The sequence below is a fragment of the Pistacia vera genome, unplaced genomic scaffold (genome assembly GCF_008641045.1).
Source record: "Pistacia vera cultivar Batoury unplaced genomic scaffold, PisVer_v2 Contig189, whole genome shotgun sequence".
Classification (NCBI taxonomy): Eukaryota; Viridiplantae; Streptophyta; class Magnoliopsida; order Sapindales; family Anacardiaceae; genus Pistacia; species Pistacia vera.
Genome location: NW_022195989.1, coordinates 1,037,391 through 1,059,404, shown reverse-complemented (window position 1 = coordinate 1,059,404; position 22,014 = coordinate 1,037,391). Strand labels below are relative to the sequence as shown.

The 22,014-nt window shown below is 36.3% G+C and overlaps 2 protein-coding genes and 1 long non-coding RNA gene across 3 annotated transcripts; all 3 read right to left on the bottom strand.

The window, feature by feature from the left end:
- Positions 1-967: 967 nt before the first annotated feature.
- Positions 968-1,741, bottom strand: LOC116127137 (UDP-glycosyltransferase 83A1-like). Its single transcript, XM_031412800.1, has one exon. It carries the CDS (start codon positions 1,739-1,741, stop codon positions 968-970), a length of 774 nt encoding a protein of 257 aa, XP_031268660.1.
- A 977-nt stretch (positions 1,742-2,718) lies between these two features.
- LOC116127060 (UDP-glycosyltransferase 83A1-like) lies at positions 2,719-4,265 on the bottom strand. Its single transcript, XM_031412727.1, has 2 exons — positions 3,745-4,265; positions 2,719-3,602 (listed from the first exon to the last, which is right to left on the bottom strand). The coding sequence occupies exons 1-2, from the start codon at positions 4,223-4,225 to the stop codon at positions 2,719-2,721; spliced, it is 1,365 nt and encodes a 454-aa protein (XP_031268587.1). The 5' UTR covers positions 4,226-4,265.
- A 13,613-nt stretch (positions 4,266-17,878) lies between these two features.
- LOC116127062 lies at positions 17,879-19,598 on the bottom strand. The gene is made up of 3 exons (XR_004127568.1): positions 19,471-19,598; positions 19,332-19,395; positions 17,879-17,991 (listed from the first exon to the last, which is right to left on the bottom strand). It is a non-coding gene; the product is annotated as an uncharacterized LOC116127062 (long non-coding RNA).
- Positions 19,599-22,014: the final 2,416 nt, after the last annotated feature.

Sequence of the window (22,014 nt, the reverse complement as noted above, 5' to 3'; positions counted from 1 at the left end):
GTAGTTTGGGCTGTATTTTTGTCTTTATAACTGTGAGTTTAAACTTTCAGTTGCCTGGGAAACAGGTCAGCTTAACGGAGGTGAATATCAAAGATGAGCCCTGAGATCAGCATTAATGAACATAGACATAATACATTTATTTTAGAAACTGTCTATCATTCAGTTCATGCAACACAACAATGACAAGTTTATTTGTTCGAGGAGAAATGATCCATTAATACTTAGTTATCTTATTCCAGTTCCTATGCTCTTATCCATTCAATGAACTTCTTGAAATTCTGGTTAGACAGACCACCTTCTTTGACACTTTTCAATGCAGATTCCTGGAGTTCCAAAGCTTTTGCTTTGAAATTTTCATCACCAAGCACTTGATCCACCTTGCTCTTAATTTCTTCTCGTGTGATGATCCCACTTTCGTCANAAGCAGGAGAAGAATTGATTGGTATTGCTGGGTCGAACCGAACCAATTTTTATGGAGTTGATTTCGGGTGGGGAAAACCAAAGAAAGTAGAGATAATATCTATTGATCGAACAGAAGCAATTGCTATGTTGAAGAGTGGAGATGGAAATGGTGTTGAAATTGGAATGGTTTTGAGCAGGCATGAAATGGAGATTTTCAAGTATCTGTTTGTTTCTGGTTTACAGGATGTTTGAAGTCTGCAATATTCCGTATAATCAATATATAATAATATTAGGGGTGTTCGGTTCCGGTTACCTTACATTTTTTGAAGGAATCGGAATCGGAACTAGAACTGATGGTTCCTTGAAATTTGGAACTAGAACCGGAACCGATGGTTCCGATTCCTAGATACCCAGAACCTGTAACAACGGTTCCGGTTCTAGGTATCCTGTAAAATTACAATGACCCTCCAAAAGTTTTTAAAATGGCAAAAAAACCCTTAAAAACTTACAAATACCCCCCCACCTGACACTTGTTAACAAAAATAAAAAATTATAANAGCCCTTCTCAATAAGTAGGAAAATCTTCCTCTGGGTGATTAAGTCGCCAACGTTCCAGATAAGATTTGCATTGCTGATTGTAGGAATGTTTCGCCCCAGCTGAATCATATGTCTCCCAGTCGTAGTTCCTAAAATAAGTTAAAGGGAAATCAATTTCATCAAATGTTACAAATCTAGTCTTATCATGAAGGGAGAACACAAGAAAAAAGAAATGTTTATTAAGTGTCTTACCGTCTTTGTTAATGATTCCATCATCAATCAGCTTTGGAATATGGTAGTACAAGGCCAGAGACGCCACTGCCATCGGCATAAACGCAGCCCCTTTAATTTTCAGTTTCTTTGCCGTTTTCAGGGTCATTCCAACATGCATATCAGCAATGACACAAGTGATCTTTTCATCTTCCTCTTTGTTGTTGATCTCTTGTATGAGCTCTTCCAGCTTCCCAGGCATCACCATTACAAGTGATTCACATAACTTGCCTAAATCATTTCTATCCTCCCAGGGTTCCAATCCATCTGGAATCGATACCAGGCGGATTTCTTCATCATCTCCTACATAGTTTTTTTCCTGCAAGGCGTTGATGACCCGCTTGTGAGTATGATCTGTGTTTACAAACGTGACCCTGAGGCCATGCTTCACTAAGTAATGTGAAAGCTCAAGTAAAGAAATTACATGGCCTTGTGCTGGTAAAGGTATTACCAGAATATGTGGACGAGTCATTTCAGTTTTCTCTCTCTTTCCTGCTTGATTTTGAACAAGCATTGGCTTCTTATATATCATGTTGATTACAAGTTTTATAAATATTGTGGAGGGTCCCCATGTAATCTCATTCTCAGCTATCTTTTCGCTGTCGTCTGATGCACCGGATGATGCTCATTATCAACCTCCAGGTGGGTTACTGCTTGTCTCTTATTGAGGCATATGTGTAGCTTGGTCCTCCTTTTGTCTTTATCTTTTGACCTTTTTTTCTGAAAAAACAGAGATGATTGAGGGTGGATTGGATCTGTAGTTTGAATTCTTGATTTCTTTAAACCCTATTTTGTAATAATGTAATTAGTTTGATGTTGCATAAATGATTGAGATAATTGTCAACAATTAAAATATTTTGAGCTGCATAAGTTTGTTGATGAAGCAGGTTCAACAACTTTTTATTATTATTATTATTATTTAATATGCCTTTTAGGTAATATCTAAGTCAATGAGATCAGAGTCTGAAAGCCTAATTTGTTGATCTTACTGATGATTAATTTGAATCCCAAGTTGGGACATGGATGAGCTTAATTAAGTATCCTTTTTAATGAATTTCTCTGTTCTAATCTGTTTTATAACCTGTTGGCCATGTGGGTATGGGCTGTAATTTTGTCTCTGTTCTTCTACAGAATTTTTTATTAGTTCCACAGCCTGGAAACAGGTCTTAATTGATGCGCATTTGAGTGAAATGTCAGGAAATTGGGTTAGAAAAGAGATATATGAACTAATTTATTTCATTCTCGTTTATCGAACATCATTTGTTTTTTGATATTCCGAGATACGCGGAGCAATAGCTGATTTGATTTGAGATATCAAAAATGCCATTGCAGAGTGACATGTCAAGTAAAAACCGTAAAGGAATCCCAGATTGATAATGAAATTTTATTTCGGCTCACCAAAAAAGCAGAAAAAAAACAAAAAAACAAAACAAAAATTTGAATTGTTTCTCCTCTGAAATTGGCACAGATTAATCCTCCTCAGGGAATAGCAATAACTAATATAATGATCTATGATTTCAACCATAGAATGAAATTCATTAAATTGTTGTAGGAGCTCCCACCTTCTTTGATGCTACTCATGACCAATTCCTTGAGACCTAAAGCACTTGCACTATATTTTCCATTTCCCACCAGTTCCTCCACTTTAGTTTTAATTTCTTCTGGTGTAATGATCCCTCTTTCATCTCTATTTAACCTTAATCCTACCTTCCACGTATCGCAAATGTAGCTTTCGTTGTGGAACTGATCAACAATGTAATTCCAGCACAAGAGAGGACCCCCCTTGCTTAATGCTGCCATTGTTGAGTTCCAACCGCAATGAATTATAAAGCAAGCAACTGAAGGATGATCCAGGATCTTCAGCTGAGGTGCCCAATCAACTATCTTGCCACGACCACCGACTCTGTGTCGAAATCCTTTTGGGTAGGCATCATCTACTGCATATGTAATACCGGGGCGCACAACCCACAGGAAAGGTCTGTTGGAGAGTTCAAGCCCCAATGCTAATTCATGGAATTGGGTTTGTTCTAAAAAGGTGGAACTGCCAAATGCAACATATATGACTGATTGAGGTGGCTGCTGGTCGAGCCATTTCAAACAAGTAAAGTCCTCTGCCCAGAAATTTCCTGCTGAGTCTCCTGGTGGGTTGCCGGCAAAAATAGGGCCTATCGGTAGTATCTCTGGAGCCATGGTAAATGCTGCAGGTTCAAGATCATAAGCTGAGTTGCAAAGCAGCCAGTTTGTCAGTTTCATCGCTCTAGTGTTTGTTATAGTATTTTTGAAAATAGTTTTCTGCAAGTTCATGTTTCCAGTACAAGTCCACATGAAGTCTGCTGTGTTCATGGCAGGCATGTTTGGTGATAACTTAATCATCTGCTTTTTAGTCGGTGTTCCTGCAAAGCAAATGCAAAAGACTTAAAACTTCTTGTTTCAGTTTTTTTCAATATTTGCAGAGTTCTAAGTAAGCTTCATCTGATAAAAAAATTATGAAAAACTTATTGTGAACAAGCAAGAATTAGTGATTGAGGATATCACCATCTTTATCTATTATTCCGTCACCAATCAGCTTCTGAATGCTCAACACCAAGACCATCAGTGTCGCTGCATTAGGCCGGAATGCAGCTCGCCTGATGCCCTTCTTGTCAGCAATTTCCAGTGCCCATCCAACATTGTAATCTGCTAGGACACAAGCGATCTCTTCGTCGTCAGATTCATTAACTTGATCAATGAGCTCCTCCACTTTCTGTGGCATAACCTGCATGATTGCTTTCATTACTTTCTCTGGCTGTTTTCTCTCCTCTGAGGATTCTAGCACATCTGAAACCGAAACAAGACGAATTCCATTCCCTGTACCATCCTTCATAGCCGATGCATTCATGAGCTGCTTGTGATTATACTCTGTATTTACAAAAGTAATCCTGCACCCTTGTTTCACTAAACATTGTGAAAGTTTCATCATAGGAATTACATGTCCTTGTGATGGATAAGGTATAACCAGAACATGTGGATTTCCCATTTTAGTTCTTCCTTCTCTTGTGCAGAAATTTGTTGTTTTTGCATCTGTCTTCTTTAAATTCATGTCACCTTGGTTGCTAATTTAGTAGGAACAAGGCAATACTCAAAAGAATCTCAAGACATTGTCTTATGCTGTTGACATTTATTGACTTTTGTCTTAACTTTTTTGATTCACCGACTTCTCTCCACTATTTTCTACCTAAGCATTTTTTATATATATAAATACTGACATTAGAGTTCAGATGCCAATGCCTCCTTTTTCCCTTCCGAAATATGAATAGTCCCTACTTAGTAAATACGGGTACGGTAAAAAAATAGTACGAGAATTTTATAGGTATAATACGATAAACGGTAAAAAATATGTTTATAAAAATTCGGCCATAAAATTCGGATACAGAAAAAATATGGTACGGGTATATACGGGTTTAATACGGTACATTGTCAATAATACGTTTTGAAAAATACGGCAATATCAATCTTAGTTTTAATACTTTTATGGACTACCTGGTTTTGAAAATTCATATTTTAAACATACCTATTGTTAAAGAAAATTAAAAAAAAAGTTAAATTCTTATTCCAAATATTACCATTATTTCAATACAAAATCAATAAATTAATACTAAATCAAAACAGAAAATTTTGTTCAAATTGGATAAGAAATATATTTAAAATAAAAAAAAAAAAAATCCTAATACAAGTGTATATTTCCTCTATTACCAAGGATCCTGTCCTTTTAAGGCTTTAATCACTCACATTGGCCATAATAATCACCCGAGGACCACACAAAATGTCGATTAAAATCCCTCATGAAAAGTCAAGTATATCCTTATAGCCTTCCCTAAACTTCCCAAAACCAAAAAGACAGAAAGAATAAAAAAAGAAAAGCAAAAGGTGGGTGTTACCGTAAATTCTCAATCCCATAAACCAAAAAAGACATCCTCCACTTTCCTTAAATTGTTTGGTTTGGAGTCCAGCCGAGCAGACCAGACCAGTCAGCCTCTAACATAAATGATAAAACATTTCTTTGTAAACTGTCAAAAAAAAAAAAAAAAAACCAACACGCTTCTCTACATCTTACTTTACCCTTTTTTGTGTTTTTTTTTTTTTTTTAACAAACAGATCTCACTTAACTACTCTGAACCAACTGCATTTTTGTTGTTCTAAAGCACTTCTTCTTCTTCTTCTTCTTCATCTATGGCTGGCTACAGAGCTGAAGATGACTATGATTACCTCTTCAAGGTGGTGTTGATTGGTGACACTAGTGTTGGCAAGTCTAATCTGCTTTCCAGGTTCACTAGGAACGAGTTTAGTCTCGAGTCTAAGTCCACTAGACAACCTTCCTCTTCCCCTTCTTATTCTTCGATTGCTTCTTCAAATACTAGTAATAAAGCTCTGTTACCTTCCTCCAGAAGCTGGAACTGAAGAAGAACTGAAGAAGAGAGATCTGAGATCTGTTTTGTTTTTTTTTTTCAATAATTCGCGAATAGTTCGCGAATTATTCGCGAATTATACGGGAAGTCTTATTATACGCGTATAATTCGGCAGATTTCACAAAATACGTATACGTATGTTTTATACGCGAATTATACGGTTGTCCATACAATTCGCGTATAATACGCATTTTTACTAACTAGATTGAATACAAGAAAGAGTGATGATATTGGAAAATTAATAGCATAAATTGACAAGTTCTGCCGTTAATTTTAATTTCTGTTCAAGTAAAGACATTTTCCTTTCTATCCTTTTTTGGTTTATTTTTGAACAAATTTGTCATAAACCTTGCTTAGGCCTTCAACAATGGAATCCCCCACCTTCTTTGATATTTAGTTTTTTGCATTGTTTGTGGTGGAATTTGTTGAAATCGCTACCAAAACACACAACAATGAAAGTAGAAAAGTAACAAAAAATAATGGATTTATCTTGATTCATTCCCAATGAAATAACTACGTCCAACAATCAAATAGAGTAGTTTTAGTGAGCAAGAACAAAGTATGAACCATGTCTAACAGAATTGAATAAAGTATATGGTTAGTAACTTGAATTTTTGTCTTAAATTGATAAAATCTACAACAAGTAATACAGTGCTGACATTACTACTTGAATCTAATGGTTAATTAATCAATTTATGTTCGAGGGCAACTAATCTTTGAGAATAAGGTAGAAGTGTCACATATTACGATTAAGAAAATAAAATTCTCAATAATAGAGGGAAGAATGATGTTACGTAAACGAATTTTCTTCCTTAATTCCTTCTTTTGGTATTTTATTTCAAAGAAATTGCTTAAGATTTTCCAAGTTTTATGGAGTTGATTTCGGGTGGGGAAGACAATAGAAAGTAGAGATATTGTGGATTGATAAAACATGAGCAACTCCTGTGACGGAGAGTGGATATTGAAATGGCGTTGAAATTGGAGATTCTAAAAGCAAGTGTTTTCATGGAGGAACATGGAGTTGCAAATATTGCAGAGAAAATCAGTAACACGATAAGAGAAATTGATGAGAAGGGACTTTTTGAAGGTGCAGAAGAGAGTTTAGAAAAGTTGATGGGTTTGGGGAAAGGAGAAGAAAGGATTAGTATTGTCGGGTCGAACCGATTCAAGCTTTATGGAGTTTATTACCGGTGGGGAAGACCAAAGAAAGAAGAGATAATATCTATTGATAGAACTGGAGTAATTGCTATGTTGGAGAGTGGAGATTGAAATGGCGTTGAAATTGGAATGGTTTTGAGCAGCCATGAAATGGAGATTTTCAAGTCCGTTTGCTTCTGATTTACAGGATCTTTGAGTATGCGATATCCAATATAACCTTGTACTATTTTTATTTGTCTTTTATGTAAAAAAAATTTCTATAGGGTTATTATCCCTCACCTCCCTTGAGTATTGGGATTACAAATAACACCCTACAGGTTTAATATAGCATGCTCACCCCTCTTTACATTACAATAATTATCTATACCTCCCCTCTTCACCGTTTATTAACATAATTCTTTGACTGATGAAAGGTACTTGAGTAAATGAACTACATACCTCCCTGCCCTCTTTTAAGTAAAGGTACTACAGGTTTATCTATACTAAGCACTAATTAATATAGATAAATGATGCGGCAATAAAAGAATTGTGCTATATCAATTAGCATACAAGAATTTGTATTAATAGTTTGCACATATAACACCACTCTAATTTTATACGGTATATTCTCTACTAATTAGCTAAATTTTATAACATATTTGAGCATTATTATTCTATAGTAGTTTTTGTTCATACATTATTATACATTACTCTCTACCATTAGCGCACCGTTTAAGCTTATATTATTCAAAGATTTTTTTTTTTTGTTATTTAATCAAACTAAGGTGATTATTTCGTTAATCCAAAGTTAAATCGGAAAAACATCACCTACAAAATTAAAATTGTATGTGATAATCAATGCTCACTTTCAAAAATCAATCATTAAATCACACTTTCTCTGTCAGTTAAATATCAAATCTCATGCCAAATTCAAAGAGAAATATGTTGAAGTCCCACACTGATTAGGCACACTCAAGTCTACTGGTTTATAAGAGGGGTAATCTTCCCATTCAACAAGAACTTATTGGGTGAGGATTCAGGCCCACCTCAAATTCTATCATGATATTAGAGCCTAGATTCAGTTGAGCTAAGTACTTGACTAGCTGGTGAGGAGTTAGAACCAACAACTACCTCCATCAACCGGCGTGACCCAACATATAGGCTTGACCGTGAGAGGGAGTGTTGGAGCCCCACCCCCTGCTGATTTATAAAATGAGATAATCCTCCCATTCAACAAGGACTTATTAGGTGGGGAGTCAGACCCACTTCAAATTTTATCAAAATCATCGCTACCTTACTTATCTTACACTTTATAGTACGTAAATTAGAGAACACAAATCTTATCTAAAATACGCTGATTATTTTTTCTTCAATTGAACCTTATCATCTTCAACTCCACCCAATTGAACCTCATCATCTTCAACTCCACCCAATTGAACCTCATCATCTTCAACTCCACCATCACCACCATCACTATTAATTCACCCCGCCATTAATTCATACTACGATTCCATAAACAAACTCATCATACCTTGCTTTTTCTTCTATCTTCTGAAGATGTCAAGTGGATAACTTGCAGAAGTCAATGAGACGAAGAGTTTAATTTTCTTTAAGGTTGTTCCCCTGTATTAAATGCGGATTATCTTCTAATTAAATAAATAATTAAGAATTGTTTTTAATTATAGTCTTTATTTATAGACTTTCAACTCAAAACAGAGATGATCAGAACATAATACATTGAGTTGGAAACTAGTTTTCTTTGACTCTCTTTCACCATGGCTTCACATTGTTGGAATCCCACACTGACTAGGCACGTTCAAGCTTACTAGTTTATAAGAGGTAATCCTCTCATTCAACAAAACCTTATTAGGTGAGGAGTCAAGCACACCTCAAATTCTATCATGGTATCAAAGCCCAGGTTTAGTTGAGCTGAGTGCTTGACCAACAGGTGGGGAGTTAGAGCCATCAACTACCTCCATCAATAGGCATGACCCAACATATGGACTTACCCATGAGGGGGAGTGTTGGAGTCTTACACCGACTAGGCACGCTCAAGCCTATACCTGGGCAAGGGACCGGTCCCTTGCGGGCCTAGGCTTGGGCCCGTTTGGGACTGGTCCCTTGGGACTGGTCCCAAATGGGACCAATCTCTCATAGGCCTGGGACCGGTCCCAGGCCCATGAGAAAAATTAGGACCCGGACCAGGCCTTAGGCCTGGCCGGGACTGGTCCCATGGGCCCAGGACCGGTCCCATGGGGTTTGGAAAATTTTATTTTCCCCCCTCAATTTTTTTATATTTTGGGGGCAAAATGAAATTTTATAGGGGGTTTTTAGTATTTTTTAGGGGTTGATTAGTAAGTTTCTAAAAATTTAATTAATTTAAAAAAATAATAAATTAATAGTTAATTTTAAAAAATAATAAATTAATAGTTAATTTTAATTTTTAACATAAATATAATATTCACATTTCACACATTCATGCTTCACAAATAAACAATTAAATAATTTTTTTTATTAAATTATTCATCTTCAATTTCATCGTCAACACTAGTTACATTATTCAAATCTGTATTCCTAAAGAGTTCGAGTAGTTCGGGATCTTCAGGGTGCTGTTGTAGTCTTCTTTCTCCATGAGTCCAATCCCGTAAACACGTTATCACTTCAATCATCTCATCGGTTAAAGAACATCTTCTGTCTTCAACAATCCGACCACTCGTTGAAAATGTTGACTCGGATGCAATTGTAGAAACCGGCACAGATAAAATGTCACGTGCCATTTGGGATATAATGGGGAATTGACTTTCTTGTTGGTTCCACCATTGAAGAATATCCATGTCAAGTTGCTCCTTCATCGTCATAAAGGTCAAGTCCACCTGTAGGTAGCGAGTCATCTCATTTGGTCTATGTATGTACGAGCTGGAGCTAGAGCTGGAGCTTCCGCCACGTCCCACATACGCCCACTTGCTCGATCCTTGAGGGGGGGCTACATCAAGGTCCTGATCGCCTCTCCTAGACGTTCCACTTCCACTTCCACTTCCACTTCCATTGTACCTGTTCTCATATAAAGAAAAAAGCCTATCCAATTTGTGTTTAAAGTCAGTCAAATAAGACGTATAATCATGTCCTAAATAATGGCCTAACTCAGTAATTACACCGTTAACTACGGATAATTTAAACCTAGGATCTAGAAAAAGGCCTAATCCATATAAGAATGGAATATCTAACCAATATCTCTTATATTTTTCTTCCATACTTGAAACAATTTCACTAAAAATGTTATCATGTCTATATTGATCAAAAGTTTTAACAATTTGAACTAAAATATCTAACACTAAATTAGTAGTTGGATAATAAATACCACTTAATGTATTAGTAGCATCATAAAAAATTTTAAGAAATGAATAAAAAAGTTCACAAACCGCCCAATCATCATAGTTGACAACTTCCTCTGGATAGTTCTTCCGGTTGACGAAATCTGTAATTTGTCTCGCGGTTGGCAAAGCTTTTTCCAACATCAAGTAGGTAGAGTTCCAACGGATAGGCATGTCTGTACATAACTTCAAAGGTCGAACCGGTGGGTCCTCTTGCTTACAATATTTGACGTACTCCTGCCATCTTTTATTGCTACCGCCGACGATAAATCCGATAGCTCTACGCACCCTCTCAATCTTTGAATGTATAGCATCTAAACCTGCTTTAACTATCAAATTGATGATGTGACAAGCACATCTCTGGTGATAAAATTTGCCTTCACCAAGCGGATCCAATTTCTTTTCAAATAAAGATATTGCCGCGGTGTTAGCAGCTGCATTATCAAGCGTTAGCGCTACAACTCTATCAGTTAATAAATATTCTTGCAAAACTTCAAGAATTGTAAAATAAATAGTTTCAGCACTATGTTTTTCATATAATGGTTTAAAACCTATCAATTTTTGTTGTAAACCCCAATTATGATCTAAGAAATGTACTGTAACAGTTAAAAAATCGGTTTTTGATCTACAAGCCCATATGTCTGATGTAAGTGCAATAGATATATTTCTAAAATTTTGAAATTCGTTTTTAAGTTTATTATTTATTTTGTTATAAAGTTTTAGTATATCTCTTCTACTTGTAGTTCTACTAACAGGGGTATATGCTGGACAAAATGCAGTTTTAACCATATTAACAAAAAAAGGATTTTCAGATAAACAAATGGGAGAGTCCGTAGCAACTATATATCTTGCTATTTCCTCTCGTGCAACATGTGTATTGTATTGCCATGTTGAGAGAGTTGAGGATTGTGGATTAAAATTAAGTTGAGTTTGAATTTGTCTACCTGATCCGCTTGAAGATGCATTTATTTGGGGATGCTTCTTCTCTACGTGTCGTCGCATCGTCGAAGTCCCCTTCTCAGCCCCAATAATGGTTCCACATAAATTACATATCCCACACGATTCTTCCCCCTCCCCATTTGTCTTTGGCCGTTTTGATTTGGTGAAGTATCGCCAGACATCGGACACGACCCTCTTTGACGGTCGGGGGGGTTGGGCTATGTCCGTGCCCGTTGACTCGCAGCTCACATGTGTTTGGCTACACCTCGTCCCGGCCGAATGTGGTTGTGGAATTACAGCTGCATCCTCTGGAGGAAATGGTGAAAATGGATTGAAGGCTTCAATTTCTTCGGTGGATGGAACGTAAAACTCATTTGGGGAAGACATTATAAATTTATGATAAAATAATAAATAATTAAAATGAAAAGAAATTAAATAATAATATGAAATTATGATGATATTGAAAAATAGAAAAAAAATTGAATAATATAAATAAATTATAAATATAAATTGAATGAGAAATTGATTGGAGATTTGGAGTAGAGAGATTGAGAGAATGAAAGAATAAGAGATTGATTGGTGTGAAAAAAATTAAAGGTTTTAGGGTTATTTATAGTGTAGTTGTGGGGGGGAAAATGAAAAGAAAAAAGGTTATATTATATAAAGTAACCGTTGGTGTCAGTTACCGTTGGCTGCCAACGGTTAATTTTTTTTTTTTTAATAAATTTTGTAAAATTTCATTTTAGTCCTTGAATTTATACTTATTTTAGGGGGTTTAAATAATTTTACAAATGATTAAATTGATAAAAGACAAAAAAAGGTTTGGGCCCAAGCCCAGGCCTTGGAGCAGGGCCCGGGCCCTCCTCCTTAGGCCTGGTCCAGTTTTGGGACCAGGCCTCCTAGGACTGGTTTTTGGAGCTGGGCTTTTGGGCCCGGTCCCAAATGCCCAGCTCTACTCAAGCCTACTGGTTTATAAGAAGTAATCCTCCCAATCCTCTCATTCAACAAGGCCTTATTGGGTAAGGAGTCAGACTCGCCTCAAATTCTATCACACATAATTCAATTGTGAAGATACTTGAAACTTCCTGAGCTAGCCCTTTTATCAACTCACCCAACTCTCCCACCCACATCTCTCTTCCTCTCACTTTCTTTGACGCAGTCTGGCTCAAATTTCCTTTAATGGAGCCTCTGTTCTTTTATCAACTCACTGACTCAACTCTTCTTCACTTCAACTCGGACATCCTTTCTAAACTCAAACATTCACTCTCTCTCACTCTTCTTCACTATCTCCCTCTCACTGGCAAAATCACATGGCCTCCACATGCCCCTATACCTACCATCTCCTACGCACCAGTCGACACCATTTCTCTCCTCGTCGTTGAGTCTAACCTAGACTTTAATCGTCTCTCCAGCGAAGATATTTGTAAGTCTCACGAGTCACGTCATTTAATACTGTAGTTATTGTTATATGACGAGAGCGTATCAAGCATGGCTGTACATAAAGGTGGGCATTTGGGACTAGGTCCAGAAACCCAGCCCAAAAACTCGATCTTAGGACTGGTCCTAGAAGGTGGGACCAAGCCTAAGGAGGAGGGCTTGGTCCCTCCACTGGGCCCTCCTCTGGTCCCAAGGCCAGGCCCAAATTTTTTTACATTTTTTACATTTTTTCCTTTTAGTCCTTTGTACAATTACGTAAAACCTCTTATAAATTTTGAAATAAACATAAATTATAGGGGTTAAAATGATATTTTACAAAAGTTATAAAAAAAAAAATTACTTTTTTTATAACCACTAGCACTGGCAACAGCCAACGGTTACAATTTACAGGACTGTTGGCTACAGCCAACAGTCATTTTGTGTGTGTGTGTGTGTGTGTGTTGGGGGGGGGGGGGGGGGGGGGGGGGGGGGGGGGGGGTTGTTTGAGTTAAAACAGAAACAATTTAAGGAAAAGCAATTCAACCTAAATTATTGAAATCAATCAAAATAACGAAACTTGGTCTAAGTCAACATCCACCATTGGAATCTTACAACTGATCATTGATGCAAAAATAATTATTTTCCTATCTCTCCTTAGTTGTAACTATTTTCCTATCTCTCCTTAGTTGTAATTAATTAGGAAACAGTCGATCTAATTAATCTTACTACTAAACAACCCTAGACCAGCGCTAAAGATTTAATCTAGTGGCAGCCTTAAGACCTAGAGAGATCGATGAAGCTGAACAACACAAGCACAAACGGTTGTATTTAATTCAGTCAAATGTTCTTCTTAAGACTTAATAATTCCTAACGTAGGAAATTCTTAAACCCTAATTACTCACAAGTTAGAGGGATCAAACAATTACGGATTTGATATCTAACTTAGCAGTAGATTGCAACAATTAATAAACTAGTAGGCCTCCTAGTAATTAAACGCAACAATCATGAAAATAGGTATAGAAGAACATCCAATACTCAANTATTCCAAATCTTCAATTAAATTCTCATTCAAATTATATTTATAATTTATTCATATTATTTATTTATATTATTCAATTTTTTATATTTTTTATTATTTAATTTCTTTTCATTTTAATTATTTATTATTTTATCATAAATTCATAATGGATTCCCGAAATGATGCATTCAGAGGATCATCCCCAAATGAGTTTTACGTTCCATCTACCGAATAAATAGAAGGGTTCAATCCATTTTCACCCTTTCCCTAGAGGCAGCAGCTGCAATTCTACAACCACATTCGGTTGGGACGAGGTGTAGCCAAACACATGTGAGTTGCGAGTCAACGGGCACGGGCATAGCCTAACCCCCACGACCATCAAAGAGGGTCGTGTCCAATGTATGGCGACACTTCACCAAATCAAAATGGCCAAAGACAAATGGGGAGGGGGAAGAATTGTGTGGGATATGTAATTTCTATAAAACCATTATTGGCGCTAAGAAGGGGACTTCGACGATGCGACGACATGTAGAGAAGAAACACCCCCAAATAATGCAGTTGCCTGATACATCTTCAAGCAAATCAGGTAGACAAATTCAAACTCAACTTAATTTTAATGCACAATCCTCAACTCTCTCAACATGGCAATACAATGCACATATTGCATGAGAGGAAATCCTTGTTTTATTCACATGATTAAAATTGCATTTTGTCCAGCATATACCCTTATTAGTAGAAGTACAAGTAGAAGAGATATACTAAAACCTTATAACAAAATAAATAATAAACTTAAAAACGAATTTCTAAATTTTAGGAATATATCTATTGCACTTACATCAGACATATGGGCTTGTAGATCAAAAACCGATTTTTTAACATTTCATAGATCATAATTGGGGTTTACAACAAAAATTGATGGGTTTTAAACCATTATATGAAAAACATAGTGCTGAAACTATTTATTTTACAATTCTTGAAGTTTTGCAAGAATATTTATTAACTGATAGAGTTGTAGCGCTAACGCTTGATAATGCAGCTACTAACACCACAACAATCTCTTCATTTGAAAATAGATTGGATCCGCGTGGTGAAGGCAAATTTTTTCACCAGAGATGTGCTTGCCACATCATCAATTTGATAGTTAAAGCAGGTTTAGATGCTTTACATTCGAAGATGGAAAGGGTGTGCACGACTATCGAATTTATCGTTGGCAGTAGCAATAAAAGATGGCAAGAGTACCTCAACTATTGTAAGCAAGAGGATCCATCGGTTTGACCTTTGAAGTTATGTACATACATGCCTATCTGTTGGAACTCCACCTACTTGATGTTGGAAAAAGCTTTGCCAACCGCGAATTTGTCAACCGGAAGCACTATCCAAAGGAAGTTGTCAACTATGATGATTGGGCCAATTAACATGAGTACCATTGGGTTCAAGTCATGGGGGAGGTGTTCGCAAGGTGGGAAAAAGACCATGAAGCGTAGCAAAACAGTAAGGGCCCGAAGGAGACGTGGCCAGAATGACCCATAACGGACAATACCTTGGATGTGTCCGGTGCGCGGGGAAAGCCCTTGAGCCCGAAGGTGGCGAGATAGAGGATAGCCCCCGGTCGTGACAATAACTTAAAAACAGTGGACAGTAGTGCCATTTCTCTCCGCTTCTCGATGTCCATCCGACCGTTTCTCACCTATTTCCTGCAAAAACATTTAGAAACAGCAGGGTGAGCACTAGTTACTCAGTAAGTAAACCCACTAATCTACTCCTCTCTTTCCATTGTTCAGTATCTGAATTTCTTTCCTTATATTACTCTTTTTCTTCTTATCGATTCTTTCTTTGTTCTTTCTCTATTCTTTCACAATTTCTAGTTCTCACTGTTCTTTCGTTCTAATTTTCTTTGTTCTTTCTTTATTCTAATTCTCTCTATTCTTTCTTTATCCTAATTTCTCACTACCCATGATAGAAATCATGGTATCATGCATAGGTATGATGCAAATGCACAAATGCATAGAGATGCATTTTCTTTCTACTCTTCTGTTTGTTATTCTGTTTTCTATATTTCTTTCTTTCTATTTCTCTTCTTTCTTTCTGTTCTATTCTTTCTTCTTTTCTTTTATTTTATTTTCTTGCTTATTCTTTCTTATTCTTTGCCGATCGGACTTGGTTGATGCATGGATTCGGAACCCTGCCCGTGTGATTGAGTACAGTCCTCATCTACATGCACTCTTACGGACTATACGATTTCTTTTTCTTCTTAGGTCACTCATTAAAGGCGGCGTGCATGTAGGTATATTCTTTTGGGTATAGCCCTTATCCACATGCACTCTTACGGGCCGTACAAATTCTTCTTCTTATTCTTAGGCTGCTCACTGAAGGTGACGTGCATGTGGGAATATTCTTCTTCTTGTCACCCATGGGTTCCCCATCGCAGCCTTTCTTTTCTTTTCTTTAGCACTTTTCTTTCTTTCTATTTGTTCTTTAGTGCTTTTCTTTCTTTCTCTTTGTTCTTTAGTATGCTTGTATGCATGTAGATGGATTCTTATGATTATTCTTTTTCAATTCTTAATGAAATGCAAAGATGCAATAAGGCATGTAAACATGTCATTTTCTACTTTCTCTACCATCTACAAACTCATTACAAATTATTATACTATCATAACCATACATGCACTTCACTTTGGAATTTCATCAAACAAGTGGTATGCTGAATAAGCACTAGATTAGCTACACTTCTATCTCTTTTTCTAGCTACCAAAATTTGGAGCTCAAGTATCTACAATTAACCTTAAACCTGTCCAGGAAATTCACACTTCAAAATTCTACTTCAGCTTCTTCATAATTTCTTCAAACTTCCACCCATTCATCTCATACTAAACACTACTTCTTATGGTGGAGTTATAGCCAACACTCAACATCAAATTCATCATCAATTCTCAATAATCAAGCATATACAAACAAGGAAGTACTCTACTTAAGTATTGCTCAAATCAGGGGCTAGGGTTAGATTTACTTACCTTGAACTTGAGTACTTCCACTAGAATCTCTTTCTCTTTGGTAGACTTCCTCTTTCTCTAAAACCCTAAGCATATAAACTATAAGAATTCAACACTTTAACAATTAATCTCACATCTATTTACAAGAATTCTTACCTTGGGTGCTTAGGATTGAATCTCTACAAAAAATCCAACTAAAAGTCCTCTAAAATACCTTGAAAATTTGATGAAGGAATTGAGAGAATTGAAAATGAGAGTGGTGTGTGAGGGAGTAGAGAATGATAGGATTTGTATTCTTGAACTACACTTTCTTGGAAATTTCATCTTTGCCCTTTAGTCATTTACAAGAATGTCCTCACCTTCATTGCATTCTCCATGAAATTTCCTTACTTTTCACTCCCCACATTTACAACTAATTAGGGGTAGAATGGTCATTTTTCTCTTAAGGAAATTTTCTCTAGAATTTTCTCAAGATTTCCAATCAGTTCTTTGCCCCAGCGAAACCTTTTCTTTGCCTTGGCGAAGCATTCCAGAGCATACGTCGCCACGGCGAAATTTCTTCTTCGCCATGGCCAAGCCTGCAAATTCTAGAACACGTTTTAGGCAAAGAGTTTGTTGCCGCGGCGACAAACTTCCTTTGCCGCGGCGACAAACTTCCTTTGCCGCGGCGAAGTCTGCACTTCTCAAATTTTCAATCTTCCATCTTAAAACAAGAAAAACTCAAGGAATTAAAGGCATAAAAACATAACTAATGTACCTCAATGTGGGTGTTACATTCTTGTAGCTAAACCTCTATTAAATTATAACCTCTTCATAATAATAAATTTAGTTAGTCCCAACATTATGATTATAGAGATGTTCTATTGTATCTTCCTCTCACCTTCAAGTCCACCATCACCACACTTTCACTATTCACTCCACCACCATTCGTAGTTGACAATAGGAACCCAAAAACAACAACCCTCCCAGGAAACTCATCTCAAACAATCCACATGAAGATTGCCCACTGTGGAAAACTGTAACACCCCCCCTCCAGCCGGGTACCCTCTAAGTATTCCATTAGGATGAAAAAATTAGAGAATTCACGCCTGGAGGTTGTGTATTTTAAAACGTAAATCCTGGTTATTAACATGTACTATATGAAAATAAATAAATAAAAACTTCTCCTCTCATTTATATCACTTTCTTAATCAACCTATCAAGACATGACTATATATGAAAAATATGGTTTAAAGAAAATAACAACATCAATTGTTTTAATAGCGGAAGCAAATATAAAATATCTCCCACCATTTATAAGCAAAACATATTTACTATTTCATAAAACTTAGATTATAAACATTAAACTATATACATTAAATTCAAAAGCAACATCCTTTATATAACATTATAAGTCTAGCTAGAACAAAACATGCATGCCCCACGCCTCCTTGACCGCCACTCGCCGTTACCGCTTTAACCATTACCTGCAAAACATGGAAACTAGGGGGATGAGTGCTAATCACTCAGTAAGGGTATCGATCATTTAACCCTATGTAACATTCTTAAACTTAGGAAGCATCTTATTTACTTGTACATGAACCAAACATTTATAACATAAAAGTAATATAACATAGCATATTCAATCCATATCATAATGCATAATATAATTCACGCAATGCTTTCCTTTAATGTTCATGAATAATGCACATCAATGTCATGCATGTATAAATAAATTTTTCTTTGAAAACCTTTTACTGTTTACCGATCGGACTAAGCTGAGGCATGGATTACGGAACCTTTGGCCAATGAGCTAAGCTTAACTTATAACACAGTCCCCATGGTCATGCACGCTATGGACTGTTCATTTCTTTCGGTCTAGACATGTGCATGAGTGAGCTCAGGTTCCCCATAACATGCCAACATTTTCCATAACATTTACAAATCATTTTCCTTCACAAAAATGCATGTCTATGTACCTTGGAAGTATTTTGCTCAAACTTGGGATCAAGTCCCACTTTTTCATCATTAATATGCTTGACATGCTTTATTCTAAAAAAAACATACACTTTCCATATATGAACATATCATTTCATCATGGCCATATTGTGGATGCATAAGATATTCATCAAACATATCATACTTAGGCTTGTATATACACACACAAGCTCATAATTAGGTAATACATAACATATTACACATAACCTCCATGGTCATTCATTACATCAATTATATATGCTCATACAATCACTAAAAAAATCATAAGGATCACTCATTCAAATACACTTCAAAACTCTTTAAGCATCATTTCCATACTTGGAATCAATCATTCTGCACAGGTCAGATTCAAAAAGGCATAACTTGAGTTACACACATCGGATTGATATGATCCTGGTCTCGTTTTAAAGCTTAGAGACAGGGCTACAACTTTTATGTTTAGGTCTCAACCCAGTTCAATCGTTAAGATGCCCAAAAATCACTTAGAAGGTCACGGCTGTGACAGGGCAACCAGGGTAACATGCCTATTTTAGGGCTTTTCCTTACCTATCTACTTCCACTTACTTCCTAACCTTTCCTAACCATTCTCCCCTGTGAAAACATGTTAAATGATCAATAATAACCTCCCTTGTAATATGTTAAAAAATCATGTCACAACTAATTCCATTGATTGTCATCAAAGTTCATTGTTTTTACAATTCACATATAAATCCATCAATTATAGCATCAAACTAAGCTCAATTGCTATTGTGTGACAAGAATTAAGGTTCCCTAATACTAACCCTAGAAACCTAATTCTTATTTCCTATTAAAGGGAGGTTTCCCTTACCTTATGTCAAGAAACCACACTCCTTTGCAAATTTCCTCCTCCTTATCTCCAATTGACCCTTATCCTAACATAAATTATAAGGAAACTTCAATAACTTGCAATACACAATATTTATATAAGATAAGGAGTTGAACTTTACCTCCTAATATCCTTAATAAAGGGAGAAATATAAGACACTTGAGAGATTTGCAACTAAAAGACTTGAAACTTTAATGGAGAAGTGAAGAAAATATGGAAGCTTGTAGAAAACTTGAAGAAAAGAAATGAAAAGTGGTAGAAGACATGTTGGCCGACTCTTATCACCTAATATCTTTTTTTTTTTTTTTTCATTTTGCTAAAAATTATTCATTTGACATTTGTCTTTTGCATTTAATGTCCTATAACATTATTTCCCTTTTTGCCCTAAAAAATTGTCTATTAATTACTCCTTAATCCTTCATCATTTTATCTTGTCAAGCCAACAAGATATCATTATTCTTTTACCACTTTACCCCTAAGGCATGTGCATGGTAGTTAACTTAACACATAAAAAGGAAAAGACTATTTTACCCTTGGATGCATCGGTGGGGTTTACAAAAACTCATATTTGTCAAACTTATGAATTGTATATATGCACATATGATCTGCATGCACACTGATTATTAGATTTGAGTCTTCACTTGTTTCGTTTAGAGTGTGTGTGCACAATAATTTGTGCTCTCACTCTCGTTTAAGATATTTGCAACCCAGTATGAGTTGCATATCTGATAAAGTGAAAAAGATATTGTCTAACTTTGTCTCTCACTTTTTAGGACCTTTTTACATGTCATAACATCCTTAAATGGTCCTAGGGAATAAACTTCTTGATTTGTTTTGTGGTCCAAACCAAAAGATGGAAAACTTTTCTTATTTGGATAAACATTGGTCAGTCCCTTGTTGTCTAACTTAGCACTATATTGTTGAGCAAGAAATCCTTCATTATATAATACCCTTGCTTGCGTGTATGAATCTAACCTTTTGACACTTTATTTCATTGTACTCTGATTCTCTTAGAGTATTTTCCTTTCTTACGGTTCAAGGTTCATTTTCATATTTTGTGCCAAAACTTCATCATATCAAACACGTTATTGATGGCTCTTGGAACGTGGTTCCTTTGCTGATGCTGGTGCGTTGTGTCGGTGCTTGAAGCTTGGTGGTTTACAAGCTGTTCACGTGTGTGTTCCCAATGTGAAGAAGACCAAAAGGAGTTACTACACGTTAAAGATTTAGAGTGTGGTGCTAAGTGTAAAGTTGAATAGGGAGTTTTTTTTACTGTAACTTAGATCAGCTTTAAATTATATCTTGTAATATGTTTTTAACTTAGTGGATTGCTTCGATCTGGACAAAGTCTCATAGATGTAGGGTAAAAGTGGATTTAACCAAATCATGTATATGGTTGTGTTCTTTATTTTCCGCACTTTTGTTTGATGTGTTTAACTTGAAAATGTTTAATCTACTTGGTAATTGTTCCGCTGCACTTAAAATGGGTAACCACACTCTAACGTGAGTTAAAACTTCAACTATCTCCCTAACACCCGCCAACACCTCATCATTATTTTTCTTCTTCTTCTTCTTCTTCTTTTTCTTCTTCTTCTTTTTTTTTTTTACTCCTATCTGCAGAAGATATATATCCTAACCTGGATGTTAATTTACAGCAAAATAGCAATGGTGGCTAGGGTTTGTCTTGCATGTTGCAGAAGATTAATGAAAAGACAAGCGGCAAATCTAAAACTAATTTAGAAACTAGGACCATTTATGGATATTAGAAGTTTCAAGTATATAATTATTACATAAAATAGCAGAAGCCAATGAGATCATGAAGAGGGTTCCCACATAATTAATGCTAATTATCTTCTAATTAAATTAATAATAAATTAAGAAATTTAGAGTATAGTCATTATTTATAGGCTTTCATCTTTAAAGAGACATCAAAACATAATACCATTCAAGTTTGAGGCTCGTTTTCTCTGATTCCTTCTCATCGGCCATGGCTTCACATAACCCAGTAGTGAAGATATTTGAGACTTCCCGAGTCAGCCCATTAATCGACTCACCCCAATCTCCCACCCACTTCTCTATTCCTCTCACTTTCTTTGACGCAATGTGGTTAAAATTTCCTCCAGTTGAGTCTCTATTCTTTTATCAACTCACTGATTCAACCCTGCTTCACTTCAACTCCGACATTCTTCCTAAACTCAAACATCCACTCTCTCTTTCTCTTCTTCACTATCTCCATCTTGCAGACAAACTCACATGGCCTCCACATGCTGACATACCCACCATCTTCCACCCGACGATGCCGTTTCTGTCCTCGTCACCGAGTCTAAACTAGACTTTAACTGTCTCTCCAGCGATGATATTCGTGAGTCTCCCGAGTCACGTCATTTATCACCGGAGTTGTTGTCATCCGACAAAAGTGCATCAAGCATGGCTCTACAAATAACCTTGTTTCCCAATCAAGGGTTTTGTATTGGCATAGCTACAAAAGATGAAGTTATTGACGGCAATACTGCAATCGCTTTCATGAAATCCTAGGCTTATCTATGTACACAGCAAGCCAAACAACACCCTTCTTTGTTGCCAGAACTTACCCCATTCTTTGATCGGACGGTTGTCAAAGACCCAACTGGACTTTGCATTAAGTACTTGAAGAACTGGTTTGATT